The sequence below is a fragment of the Podarcis tiliguerta genome (genome assembly GCF_965153285.1).
Source record: "Podarcis tiliguerta genome assembly, chromosome: 14".
NCBI lineage: Eukaryota > Metazoa > Chordata > Lepidosauria > Squamata > Lacertidae > Podarcis > Podarcis tiliguerta.
The window spans coordinates 10,399,846-10,420,112 of record NC_139547.1 but is presented as its reverse complement, the minus strand read 5'-3'; the positions used below and the strand labels follow the sequence as shown (position 1 = coordinate 10,420,112).

At 43.8% G+C, this 20,267-nt stretch overlaps 1 protein-coding gene across 17 annotated transcripts in view; it reads left to right on the top strand.

The window, feature by feature from the left end:
- CPEB1 (cytoplasmic polyadenylation element binding protein 1) overlaps positions 1-20,267 on the top strand; it is a 49,778-nt gene that overhangs the window by 4,514 nt on the left and 24,997 nt on the right. For 14 of the 17 annotated variants that reach the window (XM_083412068.1, XM_083412079.1, XM_083412076.1 and 11 more), the window contains exon 3: positions 7,079-7,267. In XM_083412068.1, the coding sequence (XP_083268194.1) occupies positions 7,079-7,267 (189 nt within the window). Of the gene's footprint in view, positions 1-6,485; positions 6,799-6,862; positions 6,964-7,078; positions 7,268-20,267 lie in introns of those variants that run through there. The other 3 variants (XM_083412073.1, XM_083412072.1, XM_083412074.1) reach the window with 3 other exon arrangements.

Here is a 20,267-nt window from a genome sequence, read left to right as displayed (position 1 = left end):
CAATGTGTGAGCTAGCAAATAAGTTGGTAGCAAGGTGTGCGATCTGGAGGAACAGCTGGCAGAGTCATATGAGGATTATATTCCTGATACTGTGGGTAAATTTCAAGTTCCCAAGCACACCTGTTCCCTACTTTCTGCTGCATGACCAGACCCATTCCATAGGTAAAGACTGTTGTATTAAAACACAAGCCAAAGTGCACCATCATTAAAATAAAACAAATGCTACTACCCAATGCTTCTAAATGGTTAAAAATTGGCCCTGTCTGATGAGGTTGGAAAGCACACATTAGTTTTCATTTTGTGCTTGTAATGAGCAGTGCAAAAAATAAATCAGAATTGCAGGCATAAATAGTTTTTGTAAAATTAGAAAAGCTTCAGTTTACATTGTAGTTGGGTACCCGAAATGCTCTTTTTCTTGAATGTGCCAGTATAACAGGCAAGTCAGTGTTAAATTAGTTGTAAATTAGTTCTTAAATCTACAGATAGCAAATGAAGAAGACACTAATCCAAAGACAGTGAGCAAGCCTATGGAAATGATCTGAGTCTTGTTCTGCAGCCTTGAGGATTTGGATGCAGCCAGGGATTTATAAATCTCCTGAAGCTCAAGCCCAAAGTTGGTAATAGTATTTAGAGAGAAACAAAATGCTCCACAAGTAGTTAAATAAATGTAAGCTGTACCCTGGATGCTCATTTAGCTAAAATCCCCCATCCTCGCTGTATAAGTAAAGCTATTAGCAATTAAGTTATTTTTATCAGAAATAACAATGATCTCTACCTGCATTATGTTTGGGGAAAATGGAGGCAGTGGACCTTCTTGGGTCCACATGTTAGATAATAAATATCCAGATGGCTGTGAATTATCCATAGCAAATCCTGTTTTAGGACACAGATAATGGTCTGTGTGCTGTTTAGGTCCTTTTGATTTGGCAATTATTTGCATTTAATCTGCACGCAAGTACCAGGCCACTTCAACAGGTGGGTGGGGAAGCCCACCTGCTCATTAGCTGATGTCACTGCAGTGCCAGGAGAAGTGTTTTCCTTCCCCAAGTTTATATATACTACTGCTGTACGCTGGCTCCCTCAGCCAGTAAAGCGAGATGAGCGCCGCAACCCAAGAGTCGTTCGCGACTGGACCTAACGGTCAGCGGTCCCTTTACCTTTACCTTCTGCCCAGGTGGGTTGAAATCAAACCATGCTGGCAAAGGAAATGTTTTCCTGTAGGGTTTGCTTTTGGTACCCATCAGCTGATTGATGCTGACAGCAAGTCCTACCTCTGGCAGGGATTGGCTGCATATGGTTTCTGATCAGGAATTCTGTAATGCAGTAGGACTCTGGTAAGTTTATTGGCACTTAACAGCAACACTCACTCACCAAGGATCAATTTAGAGTGTACTTAGAGTTCATGGTTGTTTCTTTTTAGTCATGGCTTTCCCTGCTCCACACTTGATGTAACAAGTGTGCATTTCAGCTGTGCATAGTTTGGAAAAAAAGAAAGCCTGCCTTGGTGACCAGATTAGGATGCCTTCTAATATGCTTTTTTGTTTTTTCACCCTTTTTTTGCTGCTCTGGGCTCCTGTGGGAAGAAGGGTGGGATATAAACTTAAATAAAATAAATAATAATTTGGCCCATGGGCCAAAGTTCTTCACTGCTGCAAGACAGAACAAAAACCCCACATAGAAAGAGAGAATAGGTGGGTTCTTTCCAGCACTCAAGGCCCTACCTTTTCAGAGCATTCATTACGTATCAGATTTTATGGGGCTGTATGGATTTGTTGTTGGGTCAGCCTTAACCTTGAAACACGTAACTATAATATGTGAATGATCTCTTCTAACTAATGTTGGTGGTATTACTGTAGCCCGCCACCATGCAGGTGGTAAATTCCCTTATCACACACCCACAGTAGTAATTTGCGTGCAGTTTTTTGACCTTGAGAAGTTAAGCTTTAAAGTGCATTCGTCCGAAAATGCTGTTCCTGGGTCAGTAAAACTGTTGATGGAGCCTTAAATCTCTGCCCGTAGCCATCTCCAGACCCTTTTGATGAAAGTTAAATTCAGATTGTGCAATCCAGACCTGGGCTAACAAGGTCTTTTGAATATTTTAAGAGGATTACTTCTTGGGAGGTTGAACAACAGCTTTGCAGGAGCTGAGCCTTCTTTCATAAAATGAAGCATTTGACTGGTTCTGCTCAGGCGGCATCTCATCAAGCATGTGGGCATGACTTGGTGAAATTTATTGGCTGCATCTACCCACTGTTTCCAGTCATACTAATTGCTAATCCCAGTGGCACTGCCTTTTCTGCCATGAGCCTCTGAAGGATTTATAACCTGGCATCATTCTCATAGCAATATCACTTGATCTCCTGCAGACACCTGGGGAATACCATCTGCTCCTGTTGATGTAAATGCTTATAGGACTATTCAGCTTCAATCTGAAAATCATAGAAGTGGGTGGGGGTTGCTTCCAGAGCTCATACCAGGTTAATTTCTAAGAGAGCCTCTCCCCTAGATCTTGACTCCTTTAAAGAGACCATCGTGTTTTAGGCAGGCTGAAAATGAGCATGGCAAGTGGACCCCTTAGCCCAAGTGGACATCTCAGCCCACAAACAGCCACTAAGCAAACCATGGGATATCACAAAAACATAGTTTTAAAGTTACAAGAAGAAGCCTGGTTTTCTGTAAACTGGCATGCTGTCCTCCCTGCATCCTTCTGTGGTACTGCACAGGAATCATAGAATTGGAAGGGCTTGAACCCACAACCCTGAAATTAAAAGTCTCATGCTCTGCCAACAGAGCAGCTTGTTTTAGAATAGTTGGTTTACTGTGTTGTGAATAACTGATGTTTGTCCAGGTTTTCATAACTATGGACAGTGGAAAACACAGCCCTTTTGGGAAGCGAAGTGCTCAAACATAAAATAGCAGTTGCAGGGAACCAGGCAGAGGGCCTTCTCGGTAGTGGCACCCGCTGTGTGGAACGCCCTCCCATCAGATTTCAAAGAAATAAACAACTATCTGACGTTTAGAAGACATCTGAAGGTAGCCCTGTTTAGGGAAGTTTTTAATGACTGATGTTTTAATGTATTTTTAATCTTTTGTTGGAAGCTGCCCAAAGTGGCTGGGGAAACCCAGCCAGATGGGCAGGGTATAAATAAATTATTATTATTATTATTATTATTATTATTATTATTATTATTGCTGCTGCTGCTGCTTCTACTACTACTACTACTTGGGCAAATGCCTAGGTCTGTCCTCCATCCTTTGGTGGAACATGCTGATTCCTTTGTAAGTGGAAAAACAAGGTGGCCCTTATATTGCCAAAAGTAAATATGAAGTTTTAGGGTGAGTTCTGGGTTTAGAAAAAGTCATAGAATCCCAATTCGGTAGCTTTACCCAGCTGATTGAGATGTTCCCTCAGCGAATGAAGATTGGGCTTTATTCTCCAAGGGAATAAGCTGGCACTTGTTAAAAAGATTTAAGTTTTACTCCTTTCTGAGAATAGTATTAATGCTTAACAGGATTTCAGATTAAAGGATTATTACTCCCGCAAAGGAGATCATGTTGAGTGAGCATTCCCAAATACTGGTATATGCTTTGTTTCTCTGCATTTTAAGGAAATGGTTGTTCTTGAGAGTATAGCTCTAGAATAGGCTTGTATACCACACTTGCAGTGTAGCACTTATGTGTAGACATAGTTCAAAAGGTTCCTGCCTGAAAGCAACTAGTCTGTGGAATATACTGAACTCAGTGGGTCTTTGAGCAGACATGCATAGGATTGCCCTGTAAGGCTATTAACACAAACCTAACCTAACGTTGTAGGACGTAACCTAACGTTGTAGGAGATTGCAGAGTTTAATGGCTGCACAACAAAGGAATCCAACACAGTTGTGAAACAGCTGTGCAGTCCATTGCACAGCCATCTTTGGTAGTGCATGTAATTTTTCCTTGTGCAACGACGTCCTGCCGGTGCAGCAAATCTACCACTTAGCGACTTTCATTTAGCAGTAGATTTGATACAACCCGAAGAGTTGCAAGTGATAAAATTGGACTACTGTGAACTGTGCCAATGATATCGGTGCAAGTTTGCATCCATACTTTGCAGTTGGCATAATTCTGCTACCACGAGAAAGTTGGAAAGCCATGTGAGGGCACCCAAGCTCTGCCTTTCACTCTTTCCCCAGGAATAGTATAAATTTTATTCAGCATTCCCTCTGGCTCTGAGACTTCAGACATTGCCCACACATTCAAGAATATCTTGGCAACCATGAGACTGCTGCTTTCTTGCTAAAAACTGAAACTCCTAGGAAACAGTTGTGTGCTGCCGTGGTGTTATGTGAGTTTTCCCCCTGTGCCTGCATGGACCTGCAGCAAACACACTACTAAGTCTATTCTCCAGTTTTTAGGTAATTACCAGTTTCGCTCTCAAACTTGGAGCCTTATGCTGAAGTTCCAGCCCAGTGCACCATTTATGGCATCCTAATACAGCCACAAATGATTTTTTAAAAAATTATACAGACTGTGATCAGATTCAGATGTTCTTCTGAGCACTTTCACCTCTGGGCTGTGGTTTGGCGAAATCACACGGCTAAATATTTCCCGCCAGGGTGTGGGGACCTTATACAATCTGCCTTATACCATCTGCGCTTCCCAAGCAATTTTCTCATTTTAAACATTGCTGTTGCAGCATATAGTTTATTAGGCATGTTCTAAACATAGATAACAAGGAATTGTGTTCCCCTTTCTCCCTTCTGTAAGAAATATATCAACCAATATTGCCCATCAAATGCCACTTTGTGCAGATTTTTTAAATATTGTATTTAGACCTCTGCTGTGTCTAATAGAGAATCCTTAATCAGTGTTCTGTGTTTGCAATAAGCACTCTAAAGGCATGTACAATTCAGCCACTCAACTGATCCCAGCCCCCCCCCCAAATGTTTTGATAAAATCTCTACCCAGCTAGCATGCATGTTTAAGTCATAGCTTTTAAAATCCCATGAGTTCCAGAATAGGACTTCCTAGCCTAAATTTGCATTCACCTCCATCCCAAAACTTTCAGAGCATACTCTTTTTTAAAAATGGAAATAACATGCAATATGATCCATTTACAATAACATCTCTCCAATTTAATCTTAGCCAACAAATGGCAACCTAAATTGCAAGGTTTTAAATATTCTATCAGTTTAAAAAAAAAAAAACTTCTGAGGGGGAAGAGAAAAGAATTCCACAGCTGTGGGAGACCAGCAAAAAAAAAAAACCAGGACTATTCTAAACTTAATGTAATCAGTTATCAATAGTTAACAAAGTTATGCATGAATAGTTAACTGTAAATGTCAGGAATACTGGGATCCAGCAACCTTTGGTTTTCATTTAGCATCCTAAGGGCAACTCACTACCGTTGCAAATTTCGTATACAATAAAACTCAAAACAAGTGTAATACAGCTTAATTTTTCAAAACATGAGTTGTGGTTATGATGCAAGGCAGCGAATGCCTTATCCCTAAATTGGAGGGGTCCTTTTGTGTGTAGAGAATCTTGCTGGGCTGGAGAGGAAGGATTTTATCAGGCGATAATGCATAAAATGCAAGCTGCCTACTACATAAGTGTGGTGTTGACTTCATGTAATACTTGACCATGAAAAATGATAGATGGTTGGTTTACTGATAACTTGACTGTCTCCCCCTCACCCCCCCCCCAAAAAAAACCCTAGATGATTTCAACAAGAAGCTAATTTTGCATCCTCAAAGATCCTCCTCCTTATTCTGTACTAAAAATGTGGCTGCTTTGTAACTCCCCTTTAGGGTTTCAGGCAGCATGTCTGGCCTTAAGTTGAGAATGAAACTGCCATTTCTTAGCAATTCCAGAGGTTGGCACAGGTAGCTGTGCTCTTTGGTGTTTGTTCCAGCGGTTAAATCTCAGGTGGGTGGCAGTGTGAGCAGGATGTTACTGCTGGAACACCTTATGACTAGAGCTTCAAAGGAGACAAGGTTCTCTGGTCTGGCTCCCACCCTGTTCTGCATTATGCTGGAATTTGGAGACTTGCAAAACATAACTGCCTTTTCCTCCTACATCCCTGTGCCATTTATTTCAGAGAGATTTTTTTTTTAGATGGGAAAGCAGTGTAGTGACAGGTTATGCTTTGGGTGTGGCTGTCCCCCCCTCCAAAATAGTTTTTTTATATTATTATTAAGGCAGGGGGGTGCTGACTTTAACCGTAGCACTGTTTAAACGTCAGGCTCTGTTACCACTACCCTTTAAGTGTGCATGCACCTTCCAACGCATAGCTCAGAATCTTTCTTTTATTTGAAGGTTACCCATAGCGGTAAACAATGCAGAGACTGCGAGGACTCACGGTAGCCAAGTTTAAAGCAAACAGACGATGCTAGCAGAATTGTGAAGCTTTGCATTTTGCTGCTTCCAGGGCTTGCGCCAGCAGCTGGAAACATGCCAGGACGAAAGGGTTTTTTGGGGGTTGTGGGTGGGGAGGCGGGGCCAGGGGAGCTGGAGAGCACCAAGCCAACAGTGTGATCTCTCTCTCACTCACTCTCTCACACACACTCTCTCTCTGTGCCGCTGTGCTGCTGCCTCTGCTGCTCTGCTTTAGCTGAGGGGGATGGCTGCTGCCTCCAGCCACCTCCCCGCTCTAAGCTGAGCTACAGCTCCCTGTTTAACTGTGTCCGCTGGCCTCGCCTCTTCTCCCCTCCTGCATGCTGCCTCGGCTCCCATGGGCAGGCTCGCTCTCCACCTCTATCATGTAAGCGAAGATGTGGCTATATTGCATGGCCCAGTGACGTCTCTGGCAGAACGGTAAGCATCAGCAGAGCCTGATCACATGCCGGCCCAGTCACTAGTGCCGGCGGGATAGGAGGGTGGACGTGGGTCTGGGCGCAGGCCATCTGGTGCTCTGCTCCTCTCCTCCCCGCCACCCCTCCATGTCATCACTATCTGTAGAAATAATAGCTGCCGAATATCGTGAGATCTGGTTTGGGCTTCTCCCTCTGCAAAACTCCTAAACTCCCGAGCTCGTGCGTGAGTGTATTTTTATTTGTGTGTGTTTTTTCTTTCTTTCTTCCCCCTGTCTGAGCAGACTTCCAGGACTCCAAGGGAGTGGCAGCAAGCAGAATGCTCTTCCCACCTTCTGTGCAGGAAGGTCCGCGTGGTCTCCCAGACACCACTGACCTGTGCCTTGGGCTGCAGTCTCTCAGCCAGCCAGGGTGGGACAGGCCATGGAGCTCTCAGGATTCAGATGCTGCAGCCCAGCCTAGCCTGCAGTCTGGTGAGTGACTCTGCTGACGCACAGCAACAGTTGCCGGGTTGCCTTTTTTTGCAGCTTTGTCACCAGGAGATGTTCCTGGCATAACGGCAGGTTCTGATTATTCCCGACAGCTTCTTTCTTAACATTATTATTGTTGTTATTGTTTTACTAAGGCACCCATTCCCTCAAGCGTAATATTGGGGCACTAAGTGAGACCTTTTGGGGAAGGGAAACTGTAGCTGCCCCCCTCCCCAATTAATAGAGAGCGATAAGTTTCTAAACCTGATACTGCATTGAGATTGCAATGGTAAATATTGGGCGGGGGCAGTAGTAGTGTTTTCTGTGATGCTCCTGTAGAGCCAGCTGGTTGGAGGACTAAAGTTGTGCTCCCCAAAGTGGCTTCGGATCGTGGGCTGTTGTAATATTTTAGGCTGGTGCAACGTGGGTAGTTGATGATGGCAAGGAGTTCAATTGTATTTATTTAGAATGTTGTTGTTTTTTACTGTGCTTTTCAACCCACCAGAAGTTACCACAGCAATTGAAGCTGCCCCCTGCAGGGGGTGTAAAAACAAAGGAAAGGAGCTTCATTCAGGCTCATTAGCAGATGCCCAAATCTTGACTCTAGGCAGTGGGTGGTACCTCTTCCTGGGTCAAGGGCCTGTGAGAGATGCCTCTATCCCTATTGTGAGATTACTGATCTGTATCTACCAGGTTAGGATAGTATCTCTGGTTGGATGTGATTGCACTAAACTCTCACATTCCATTATCCTTTTGAAGTTTTCCTTCATGGGGGAGCCAAGCATTTGCACCTGCTTCTTAGAGTGTTGTCCTCTCCTACTGCAGAGTTTCTGTGATTTGCCAGCCTGTGATGAGTCAGGAAGATGAAACTTTGGAGAAGCCAAGCTAAGTAAAAGAAACCCAAAATAGTCTAGTCACTGCCCTCTGAAAACTATTCTGCTTTTGCTCAGCTGGGCTTCTCAAAGTTTACAATGATACTCAGTACAGTTCTTTGAGAATGTGTGTTGTATTGGCTTTTGCAGAAGAAACCAAAACGTATTTTTATCCTGTTAAAGCCTTGGAAACTACCACTGGCTTTGACGGGTAGCAGGACAAATCAGTAAGATGTTCCGCCAGTATTTTTGCTGGTCCCGTCAGGCTGTTGTAAATGCTTTTGGCATCAGCATCTTAAATAGCTTCTGAGTGGTTCTGCAACTTCTAGCAAGAATGGCTTAAGGAAAGGCTTGTGTGCCTCTCCAGCTCATGTAATGGGGGTGGGTGGGGAACAGGTGGGTGTTCCCAGGAAGTGGGACGGGTGGGCTTGAACCCACATGCAGAAGGCCCATTTATGTTATTAGTCTCGATTGCAAAAGTTGCCTGTCAGAGAAGTACTTTAGTTCCTTCACCGTTTTCATTTTGGGCTGTGCTCATTTTGGCAACAGATGTGTTGCATTAATACAACTAGTTTCTGTAGGGAAACTAATGCAGGGCTGCATTAGTGGAAGATGTTGGTTGCTCAGAGGACATCTGCGCTACCAAACTGATTCCCAAAGAGCCCTGTAAATGCAGCCATTAACTCTGCTGGGCATATATTGTGCTTTTAACGGGCTTGCTTGTATTGCAATAGAATAATGGCCGCAGTGGGCTGGGGCAAGAGCTTGGTGCAGACATCTTAAGGTGGGGCAGTATTGGCATTTGCTCAACTGTAGCCATCTGTAAAAACTGTGTGCCACTTTGACAGTCTCTGCAGGGGAGGTGGGGACTGTGGTGATTAAGGAAATGATCTGGTCTGCTGGATGTACCCAATGTCCCATTAAAAGTGCATATAATACAAGTCAGGGAGGCAATGTGCGAAGGGGTTATGTATCAGTAAGGATTTCCAGACAGTGTGCATGTGATCATGAAGGCCTCAAAGAGGCCCATTATTAACCAGACATGCCTAGGCAACTACCTGAACAAAGCGTGCTCCGTAACTTATTTCTGTACTGTAGACCTGCTGCACTAGACTCCATTGTATTGCAGCAATATATGACTACAGTACTTCTTAACTGCACTGCAACCAGCTGTAAGATACTGCTGCAAAAATAACTTCCCTCGGATGGGAGCCCCGACGAGCAAAGCAAATCACGCTTGAGTCTCTTTACAGTAATGCAAAACTTGCTCAAATTCTGCCCATGGCAGAAGTCTGCTCTGATTCCCACAGTTTGCCCTGACCACAAAAGTTAAGATTTCACCAACCTAGATAACAGTTTCCATTGACTATGAGCGTGCAATTTAGAGGCATTCTTGCAATGCAGAACGATCCCATTGGCATTGGGAGCATATTTATGAGACATAGGGCCGAAAGAGCATTGCATATGGGCCCAAGCACCATTTCAGTCTGGGCATCATGTGTTGTACATGTGGACACAGTAAATTAACTGTGCATTGTTCCCTGAAGTGTACAGCCCAGCTTTGTGACTCCTTCTCTACTCCCATCCCTAAGGCCAGAAGATGTTCTGCATAGGTCTGTTAGGAGTGCTACCAACAAGCTATGTATATAACCTGTTAAATAAATCCATTAAGTTAACCAGTGTCAATATAGGGCTTGAATTTGTAGCTAAGGTTCAACAAACAATATGCATAGCAAGATATTTTCAGACCATTCCCAATGTGAGAAAAGTCATATTAGAAATAGGACGAGTGGCAACACCCACACATCTATTAACCCACCTAGAGGGCAGGGATTGTATAACATTCTGGGTGTTCTGTGTGTGTATAAGCACTTACTTTTCTAAAAAAACAGTTAGCCCCACATTTCATCCTACGATAAGCAATAATTACATAAACAGTCCATAATAAAAAGGGGGGGAATTGAAATCTACATAGAGTCGGTAAAGCATGAGACTCTTAATCTCAGTGTTGTGGGTTCGAGTCCCATGTTGGGTGAAAGATTCCTGCAATTGCAGGGGGTTGGACTAGATGATCCTCATTGTGCCTTCCAACTCTACAATTCTGTGGTTCTGTGAAATGGAGCATTAGCGGATAAAGAAGGGCATTGGATATTTTGAGAATCTTTCAGCAAAAGGGGACAGGTACTCTGGTGGAAAGGTTGACAGCAGGCCCAAGTTGGCAGTATTGTGTGCCTTTTGGTGCATGCAGCTACATTAACTCCTCTGCAAAAACTGAACTATGGGTGTGTTGTCGTCTCGTGGTCTTAAGTCAGCTCTGAATCACATACCACTTTGATTCTCAATCCAAGCACAGAATTGTGCTTGAGCTGGGTGGCCTCCCCACCACCACCTTCAGCAAAAAAAAAAAGTGTTGGAAGTGGCTGAACAGCAACTTCTGCCATTGCATGTTCACTGTTCTAGCCTCCCTTGCCCCTTACTGTTTCTTCTGCTTTACAATGACTCCGCAGAGCCAGAGGAACAGCAGAAGGGAGCTGATTTTGCCTACGTATGGAAAAACCTATTTTGGTGAAACAGTTCAAAATTAAAAACTGTGAAACATAGGAACAACATAGGAAGCGACTTTATACTGGTCCACGCAGTTTAGTATTTTCTGCATGGGCTGGCATTGGGTCTCCAGGGTTCCAGACAGGTTTTTAAAAAGCAAGAAGCAATGTAAGATGGCCTTCCCAAGTGCATCATTCAGCAAAGGAAGAAATCTCCTTGAGTTGACTGCTTTAATAAGCGAATACTGGATGCTTTGTCGAGAGTCAGATTTCCTTTGCCATGTCTTGGTGCAGCAGCTGGCATCTTGGCGAAGTGCTGGACACCAGGACTGCAGCATTGCCCAGATTTGTCTCAAGGCCCCAGCCTGTAGGTTGGGAGGGACAAGCCCTGCCAAGTACCAGGCTATGCTGTTGGTTCTGAGCAGTTTAGAAGCTTCTATAATGACTCAGCTGTACAAATCTACAGGGAGCTGGCTGAAAGTGCAAAAAGTTCGCAATCATGCTAAAAATACTATTGCTGATCTGCACTCTTGAAGTGCCAGTGTTTGACTACTGATGAGGTCTGAATCCAAGCATGTACTTACTGCTGTGATTCCTTTAAATCGGCATGCCGCTCCTCTGTGACTTGCTCTCACCATCCAGAGTGGTAAAGGCTGTGTGATCTGTAGCTTTATTATGCATTGCTTACAGCGGTGCGGCTTTCATTGAAGTATATAGTCCACAGCCTTCTATTTCACCAGGTAAGGAAAGTGATTCCTCTGTTGCAGATTTGTCAGCTGGGCTCAGTGACCACCTTTCTCTGGTATATTTAGTTGCAGGGAATGGCACATAGTAAAGGGACCCCTGACTGTTAAGTCTAGTCGCAGACGACTCTGGAGTTGTGGTGCTCATCTCGCTTTACAGTATGAGGGAGCCAACATTTGTCCGCAGACAGTTTTTCCAGGTCATGTGGCCAGCATGACTAAGCCACTTTTGGCGAAACCAGAGCAGCGCACGGAAACGCTATTTACCTTCCCGCCGGAGCGGTACCTATTTATCTACTTGCACTTTGGCGTGCTTTCGAACTGCTAGGAGCAGGGACCGAACAACAGGAGCTCACCCCATCGCAGGGATTCGAACCACCAACCTTCTGATCGGCAAGCCCTAGGCTCTGTGGTTTAGACCACAGCGCCACCCACGTCATGGAACTGTACTGAACTGTGCTGGAAGCCAATTGTTTAAATCAATGTTTTCCAAACTTTGGTCTCTAACTGTTTTTGGACTGCAGTTCCCATCATCCCTGACCACCGGTCTTGCTAGCTAGGGCTGATGGGAGTTGTAGTCCAAAAACAGCTGGAGACCCAAGTTTGGGAAACACTGGTTTAAGCAGTTAATGTAGTTGTGGCATCTTGGTTGTGGTGGAGAGGCCATGGCTGTAGAGTGTCAGTACTACCACCTCTTGGGAGCTAGGGCAGGGAGCACTAGGACTTGTCCACTGGTTGAAAGTTTGATAGCAACTTGCCCAGCCAACCCTCCAGAGTTTGACTGAAGTGGTCTGAGAGCGCAAGAGGTTGTAGACCATTTGCATTGCAGTTAAGACCATATAGCAAGGAAGAAAGGCAGCAATGCTGGTAAGGGCTAGCCAGAACACAGTAGGAAAGGGAGGCAAGTTGCTGAGTCAACAGTTGAGTTAACCGCCCTGGCCGCTGTCGGGAGCCGTAGCTCACTGGTGTAGAGCACATGCATTGCATGTAGAAGTTTCCTAGGTTCAATCCCTGGTATGCCCAGTTAGCGTTGGGAAAGAAGTCCTGTCTATAACTTTACCAGGCCATTGCCAAGTAGATAATACAGACCTAGGGGGATAAATGGCTCAGGTAAGATGCACACCATACTTTCAATGTAGTATCATACCAGTCATGGTTCTCCCCCCCCCCCCAAAGAAACCTGGGCACTGTAGGGTCTCGTAACAGCTCTGGGCAGTTCCCAGGATTCTTTGGGGGAAGCCATGACTGTACCAGAGGTACCGTATTTTTCTCTCTATAAGACGCACCAGACCATAAGACGCACCTAGTTTTTGGAGGAGAAAAACAAGAAGAAAAATATTCTGAATCTCAGAAGTCAGAACAGCAAGAGGGATCGCTGCGCAGTGAAAGCTGCGATCCCTCTTGCTGTTCTGGCTTCTGGGATAGCTGCGCAGCCTGCATCTGCTCCATAAGACACACACACATTCCCCCTTACTTTTTAGGAGGGGAAAAGTGAGTCTTATAGAGCAAAAAATACGGTATATGAGTGCTTTAAATGTATAGCATGGATGTGACATCGGCATTAGACAAATTCTGCCAGAATAGGAATGGGTAGCTGGGTATACAGAAGATCCAGCCGGCCAGTTTTGGGAGAGGGATGCTGACACCATCCCCTCTTACTCTAGTATACTAAGAATATTTCCTAATTTGGCAACTTGTATTCTACTTGCCGTTCATTTCTGAGCTCAAGGATACCTTATTGGTATGGCAACAGTCGTCCACAACTTCTCCAATTTCCCTGCATCCTGCATCATGGTAATGCAATGTCTGCAGCCACATCGTGTGTAAAGGTCACAGAAACGCACAATTTCAGTTGGAGCAACAATGGGAGAAAGAGGTTCAAACCCAGAAATAGCAAATGGTCTGCCTATAACAAGGAATACAATTTCTCAGTGCCGTTGTGAATGGGAATCTTGTTGAAAGAAGTACTCCAGCCTTGCAATGCTTTAGCATAACAGCATCACTAGAAATGCGAGGTACCTCCTTTAGATTGCTGCAGCACATACCATTTTAAAATGATTTTTATTTATGGGTGGTTTCTAGGTCTCGGAATTGGGTTGTTTACCTGCCCTGGGTGACAGTTTGGTGGGCTCAGACCCAAATCCATTGCTGTCACTAGAAGCCCTGGTGACATTAGCAGCTTCGCTTGGCGCACCAACTACAACTGTTCCTGGACAGGGAAGTAAGGATAACCTTGTGACTAGATTACTGTAATATGCTGTAGGTGAGCATATTATCCTTGCACCTTATCCAGAAACTACAAGTTGCTGAACTATAATAAACCCAGCATCTCTTTGGTTTTGCCAGTTTATGAGAAGCAGGGAAAAATCAATAAAAGCAGAAACAATCAGTGGTACAGTAAAACAAATAGTGCAGTTCCAAACATAGACCTTCTTATGCGGCCTAGGACCCTCATACTTATGGGACTTCTTCTCCTGGCATGTCCTGCAGAGGACCCTAAGATCCATGAATAATAGCTTAAAGGTCCCAGGCTGTAAGGAAGCCAGACTATCCTCCACCAGGGCCAGGGCTTTTTCAGTGAAAGCTCCGACCTTGTGGAATGCTCTGTCCCCTGAGACTAGGGCTCTGCAGGACTTGATCTCCTTCCACAGCGCCTGTAAGACAGAGCTATTCTGCCTGGCCTTCAATTCGAATTAGCCTGGTCCTCTATTCCCTATTCTCTTTTCCCTTTCCTCTTCTATGAAAAAACCCTTTCTGGGACCACACATTTAAATTCTTCCCTGGTCTCCTTGCTGGCCCTAGTAGGACCAACTTGGCCAGTTAGCCTTGGTGATAGTTCGATGTCTACTGACTGGGTTGTCCCCCCCCAAAAAAAAACGACCCCTGAATTTTTGAATTTTATTGATATTGATGCTGCATTTTATGTTGTATTGTATTTTTTTTTTAATGATATTTATTAAAAGTTTAATAATTACAGAAGGAAAAGAAAAAAGAAAAAACACAGTAAAAGAGAGAAGAAAAAAGAAAAATTAAAAAATACATCAAAAAAGCAAAAAATAAAACAACACCTCCACCCCACTAGAGAAAAAACAAAAGCATTTAAAAACACTTCCATTTTTCACAACTCTATCCTTCAATGACTTATTTCCTCGACCTCCTCCCACCTCCCTTTTTTGTATTCCAGTTAATAATTAAGTCAGCAAATTCTTTCCATCTTTCACTGCTTACTATCGTTTAATTATCTTAATCCATTTTAACCTTATCTTCCCATCGAAATCTTAAAATTTATCTATACTTCAATCTAAAAAATAAAAAGAGTGAGGTATAAATAAATCTTCTATTATTATTATTATTATTATTACTATTACTATTATTATTACTACTACTACTGCTATTATTATTCCCGCCCCCCACGCACTGTAGAAGACGGAGGAATCTGAAATAAGTAAGAAGCAAGAGGAGTTGGAGGTTGTGTTGTGCAAAGACCTTGGCCACCATGTTGCAGGAGGAGTGTGCTATCATCACTTGTATTTCTGCCTTTGACATGGATCCAAACAATTTGCAGCAGCATGAATTTGGGTGGTATTATGTTTCTCTGTACTTTTTCCGCTCCCGAGTCCTTTGAGGCCCAGTCAATAAAGAAACAGGTCTACTTAACTATGCCAGCAAAAGGGAGGCCACAGCAAAGAAGGCATCAAATCCTTCTCTTGTGACAACGACAGTGCCCTCCAAGAGGCCAAAGTGCATCTTGCTCTTGTATTTGAGAATTCTGTGCGCTCCCTCTCTCCTTTTAGCCTATCAGAAAAAATAAAGAACAAACCAAAACAGGAATTTGTTTCAAAATGGGAGGTCTTCAAAAGTTTATTTGCAAAATAATTACAGCAGTTTAAACTCTGTTGCAGCATTTGAATAATTTCAGTAGTAGCTTTAAGAAAGATATGAGATCTAAGATAAATTAAGAATTAATCAATCTATGATAAAAGTGTGTACTGGCAACAAGTAACCTAATTGAAACAGGGAATAGACGGGAGGTCAGTTCTACAGTCCAAAGACCATTTTTTGCTTTATAATCTTGTAATTAATACTGTGTTTATCTCTATTTTCATTTTTATTTTTCTCTTTTGTCTTTCGGTGTATCAAAAAAAAAAGAGAGAGAGAGAATTCTGCTCTCAGTGTACAATGCAAGACTTCCTGGTTTGCAGTGTACAGGAATTGTAATGAGCTGATACCGTACATAGTCTTTCAGTTTTAGAAACCATTCTGGGGTAGTAAATACATGAACATATTGTCTTTAACGTTTTGTTCATCAGTCTAAAATACAATATTTCATATTAGTAATATTAAAATTTGCCAATTTGTAAGGGGGGGAGCGCCACCATTTTTTCCTGTTCCCCACTCCCAGGTTTTCTCTTCTCTAAATATAAACGGGGTCATATAAGGCATTGTCAATGGTACCACAGTCTAGCTGTGTCTTGACAACATCTGCTCCCTTTTGCAGGCTAGATTGGAATATGATGTTTGCTTTCTCTGTTGCTGTATCAGAAATTGGAATTATAAGCAATATGTAACTGGTAGGAATAGTTCTTGACCCCAAGTCAGGGTATATCCATTATCTCTAAAGGCTTGTCATGTTTTGCTTATTTTCTGGTATTTCAGCACTGAAGCAGAATATAGGGCATCGTTTTGTCATGGCCAAACTAAACTATTGCTAGATATGTAGCTGAATGGACTGTTCCACTTCTGGGGAGTCTAGTTTTGAATGCACCTCCATGTTAACTCATGGCAAAAAGAAAGTTTAATATAGCAGGGAAACGCTTGTTGTTTTCTGTGCTTTCTTTTTATTATCAGGATTTTTTTTAAGTGATACAACCCACCCTACCATTCTGCCACTTCCTACAAGTACAACCAATGCCTTAATTACTTTTGTCCAATGGGAACTTGAACCCTAAGGCTGGATTGAAGAATAGCTTTATGGTAACGTTGAGCCATGGGACGCGGGTGGCGCTGTGGGTTAAAGCCTCAGTGCTTAGGGCTTGCCGATCGAAAGGTCGGTGGTTCGAATCCCCACGGCGGGGTGCGCTCCCGTTGTTCGGTCCCAGCGCCTGCTAACCTAGCAGTTCGAAAGCACTCTCGGGTGCAAGTAGATAAATAGGGACCGCTTACTAGCGGGAAGGTAAACAGCGTTTCTGTGTGCGGCTCTGGCTTGCCAGAGCAGCGATGTCACGCTGGCCACGTGACCCGGAAGTGTCTCTGGACAGCGCTGGCCCCCGGCCTCTTGAGTGAGATGGGCGCACAACCCTAGAGTCTGTCAAGACTGGCCCGTACGGGCAGGGGTACCTTTACCTTTACCTTAACGTTGAGCCTGCTTTCAACCTTATCTAACTTGCTTTCTTGTACCTCAAACCTCAAGTCCTTTTTTCAAAAAACAACAACAACTTCATGCTGTTGGTACGTAGCATCAGGTCATGAAGATTCCCCCCCCCCCCCCAAAAAAAAAAATCTGCTGCCTGTATCCTTGAATGCTATTTGGCTTCTGTGATATGGAAGAATGGTATGCTTACCCTCGTAATTAAACCTGCTAATGTGCAATTCATTCAAGATCTGATTTCCAGGCAGAGCATAATTCAGTCAAAAAGCAAGCTCCTGGTCTTAATTTGCAAGATATATTAGCAGCGTGCAATTAGCATTTGCGGAATTTGCTTTGTTTTTTCAGCAGTAGGCAGCAAATTCTTCACAGGATGGATTTATTGTGGCTCAGTACAGAGATGTGCCCTTTTCCCCCATATCAGTAATGCTGCTTACAATAGAAAGTTTAGGTTGTACATGTGTTTGAAACTTTGGAGTGTGTTGTCCAAGCTGCTTTTGAATTTACTAATTTGGTGCTAAATAGGGATTTCCTGGCCTAAGATATGAAATGTTGGTGTGGAGCGCGAACGGCTGTGTACAGTGAACTTCTCTAGGGTTGCCAGTACAGTTAGTCCTGTCTCTTTAACACTCCATGTGGAATGTTGTAATGATAGTACTGTTAGTAGTAGTCATGTGTAATGAAGGAGAGGATAAAAACATTCAGAGCCCCTTCAGATGATCCCTGTTTACTCCCCAGTCGTGATTATTTGTGCTCATGATGATACTGAGGTTGTCATAATGTGATCTTGTTTTCAGTACCGTTTGTATCTGGAAAAGTTTCTGGGGTGGTAGCAATTGCTTCGAAGGGACCCGGGTGGCTCTGTGGTCTAAACCACTGAGCCTCTTGGCCTTGCCAATCAGAAGGTCGGCGGTTCGAATCCCCACAACAGAGTGATCTCCCGTTGCTCGGTCTTGCCAACCTAGCAGTTCGAAAGCACGCCAAAAAGTGGAAGCAGATAAATAGGTACTGCTCCGGCAGGAAGGTAAACAGCGTTTCTGTGCGCTGCTCTGGTTTCGGTGTTCCATTGCACCGGATGACCTGAAAAACCTGACTGCGGACAAACATCGGCTCCCTCGCCTGTAAAGCGAGACGAGCGCCGCAACCCCAGAGTCATCTGTGACTGGACCTAACTGTCAGGGGTCCTTTACCTTTTAACAACTGCTTCACTTCTAGTCGGGGCATATTGTGTAACTTGATGCTGAAATCCCATAACTTTCCATAACACAAATGTTTGCAGAATTTTGGGACTGCTTTTGTTATGCTGCTCTGACAGTTTTAGAGAACAACCAATAAAGTAAGATGTGGAAACAGTCCAGTATAAATTCACCACTAATGCACTATTATTTGTGTCGGGAATGTGGCTGGATCTGCGCCATACATTTAAAGCACTCCTACGACACTTCAACAGTCATGGCTCTGCCCTCCCCAAAATAATCCTGGGAACTGTAGCTTAAGGGTGCTGAGAGTTGTTAGGAGACACCTCAGGTCCCAGCATCCTTAAACTACAGTTCCCGATGTTCTTTGGGGGAAGCCATGGCTGTTAAAATTATTACAAGTGCTTCAAATGTGTGCTGTGGTTGTGATCCATGTTGTGGAATACACCTGGTGAGGAAAGCCCCCACAGCAGCCTGGAAGGCCCATCATAGCCTCATGCTGTATGAACTATGAGCTCTTCTCTCTGACTTCCCATTCGGTTTCATCCCCACATGTGGCTGGATTTGTACAGATGTGTACAAAAAAACAACAACCCAAATGCATAGTAAAAATAAGAACAACAAACCAATAATCCCTCTCCCACAACACTTTTAAAAGGGCATTGGATTTGTTCAATACAGCACATTGTTCCCTGTGACAAGGGAGCTCCGTGTAGACATTTGTTTAAAATTATTTTGTTGGCTGTTCTTCATTGCCACAGGCAATCCCAGAGCTGGGCGCAGAACTTGAAGCGAAACAACAAACACAGCCAGCAATACATAATCAACCCTTTTAAACTACCAAGAGGCTTTCTGTAGTACTAAAACAGCAAAGGCTCAGCATTAATGTTTAGCATCCAGCTGCACGCAGAACTGCTGTCAGCTGGCGTCCAAAATGCATGCAGATAACCGCCAGATCTCTTTGCAAGGAGGGAGTCCCTTAATTGGGGTGCCACCACCAAGAAGGCCCCAACGTTCCCAAGCAACTAAAATGGAATGCTTCACAAATTTGCACGTCATCCTTGGAGTAAGCTCTGGAGTAAGCCCCATTTGAAGTCTGTGGGACTTATTTCTGCAGAGACCTTTCTACAGAGGATGAGGGTGTTGGTGTAAAATATTTTCCCATGTCTGCATTTCCTAAGCTTCCCACCCCACCTATGTAAGGCTTGGGTAGTCTTTTTTTATATTGGGCTGTGTACACATTCCTGTTTCCTCTGCGACCAGTGTGCTCCTGCTTCTGCTTTGACATTAGTCACAATCCATATCTGTTCTGTATCTATCTATCTCATCGTTTCCTATGGAATCCTGCATTTTGGTGCGTTTCCTCCCAAAACAGCTTCTATCCAAATTGAGAGAAATAATTACCTTTGTTGTGATTTTACCTCTGCAATGTTTATACAGCCCTGGCTGCTTTTACAATGGGTCCCATGGAACTACCCCTCCCTTTTTATATTATTTCCTCGCTCAGAAGTATTCTTGCATATTTTTGCTAGATGCTCTTATGAGAGGCGTGGGAACACAAGTGTTAACAGCTGTGAGACTTTCCACTCATATGTTGTCGTCTTTGAGAGAATAGAGAGCCAGGATTCTGCCTGGCCTCTGAATCCGTGGAGTCGATTTACTCCTAGAAAGAGGGAGGCTAGTCCTTCTCTGTGCTGATTGATCTGGTATAGAAAAGAAAAAGTTCCACCAGATTATTCCATAGAGAGGGTCTCTCCAGTGCTTAATAGAACAGCTGAGTCACAAGTGATGATGCTTGGGCTATTGCCAGCTTGGGAGTGGCAGTTCTTGGACAGAGCAACAGAATTACAGTACAGGAAGATTTGCTTAATTCTTCTCCTTTGGCGGTGCCATTCTGGAGTGAGCTGTGCTGGATTGAGACCACCTAGGGCGGCCCTCTTTCTCCTTCCGCCAGAGACTCTGTATTTGACCATTCCTTGTGTTCCTCTTCAAGCTTATTTTGCAGATAGCACTCACAAAATCGTGTGCAGTTCAGTCTCTGACTCCTTGCTGAGTTCTTTGGTGTTGCTTCTGAACCTTAAGTGCATCAGTCTTCCTAGGTACAGTGGTACCTTGGTTCTCAACGCCTTGGTACTCAAACAACTTGGAACCCAAACACTGCAAGCCCAGAAGTGTTCAGTTTGCGAACCTTTTTTGAAAGCCGAATGTGCTCCGTTTTGAGTGTTACACTTCTGATTTGAGTGCCACACTTCCGTTTTCAGTGTTACACTGAGGTCTGTCTGTT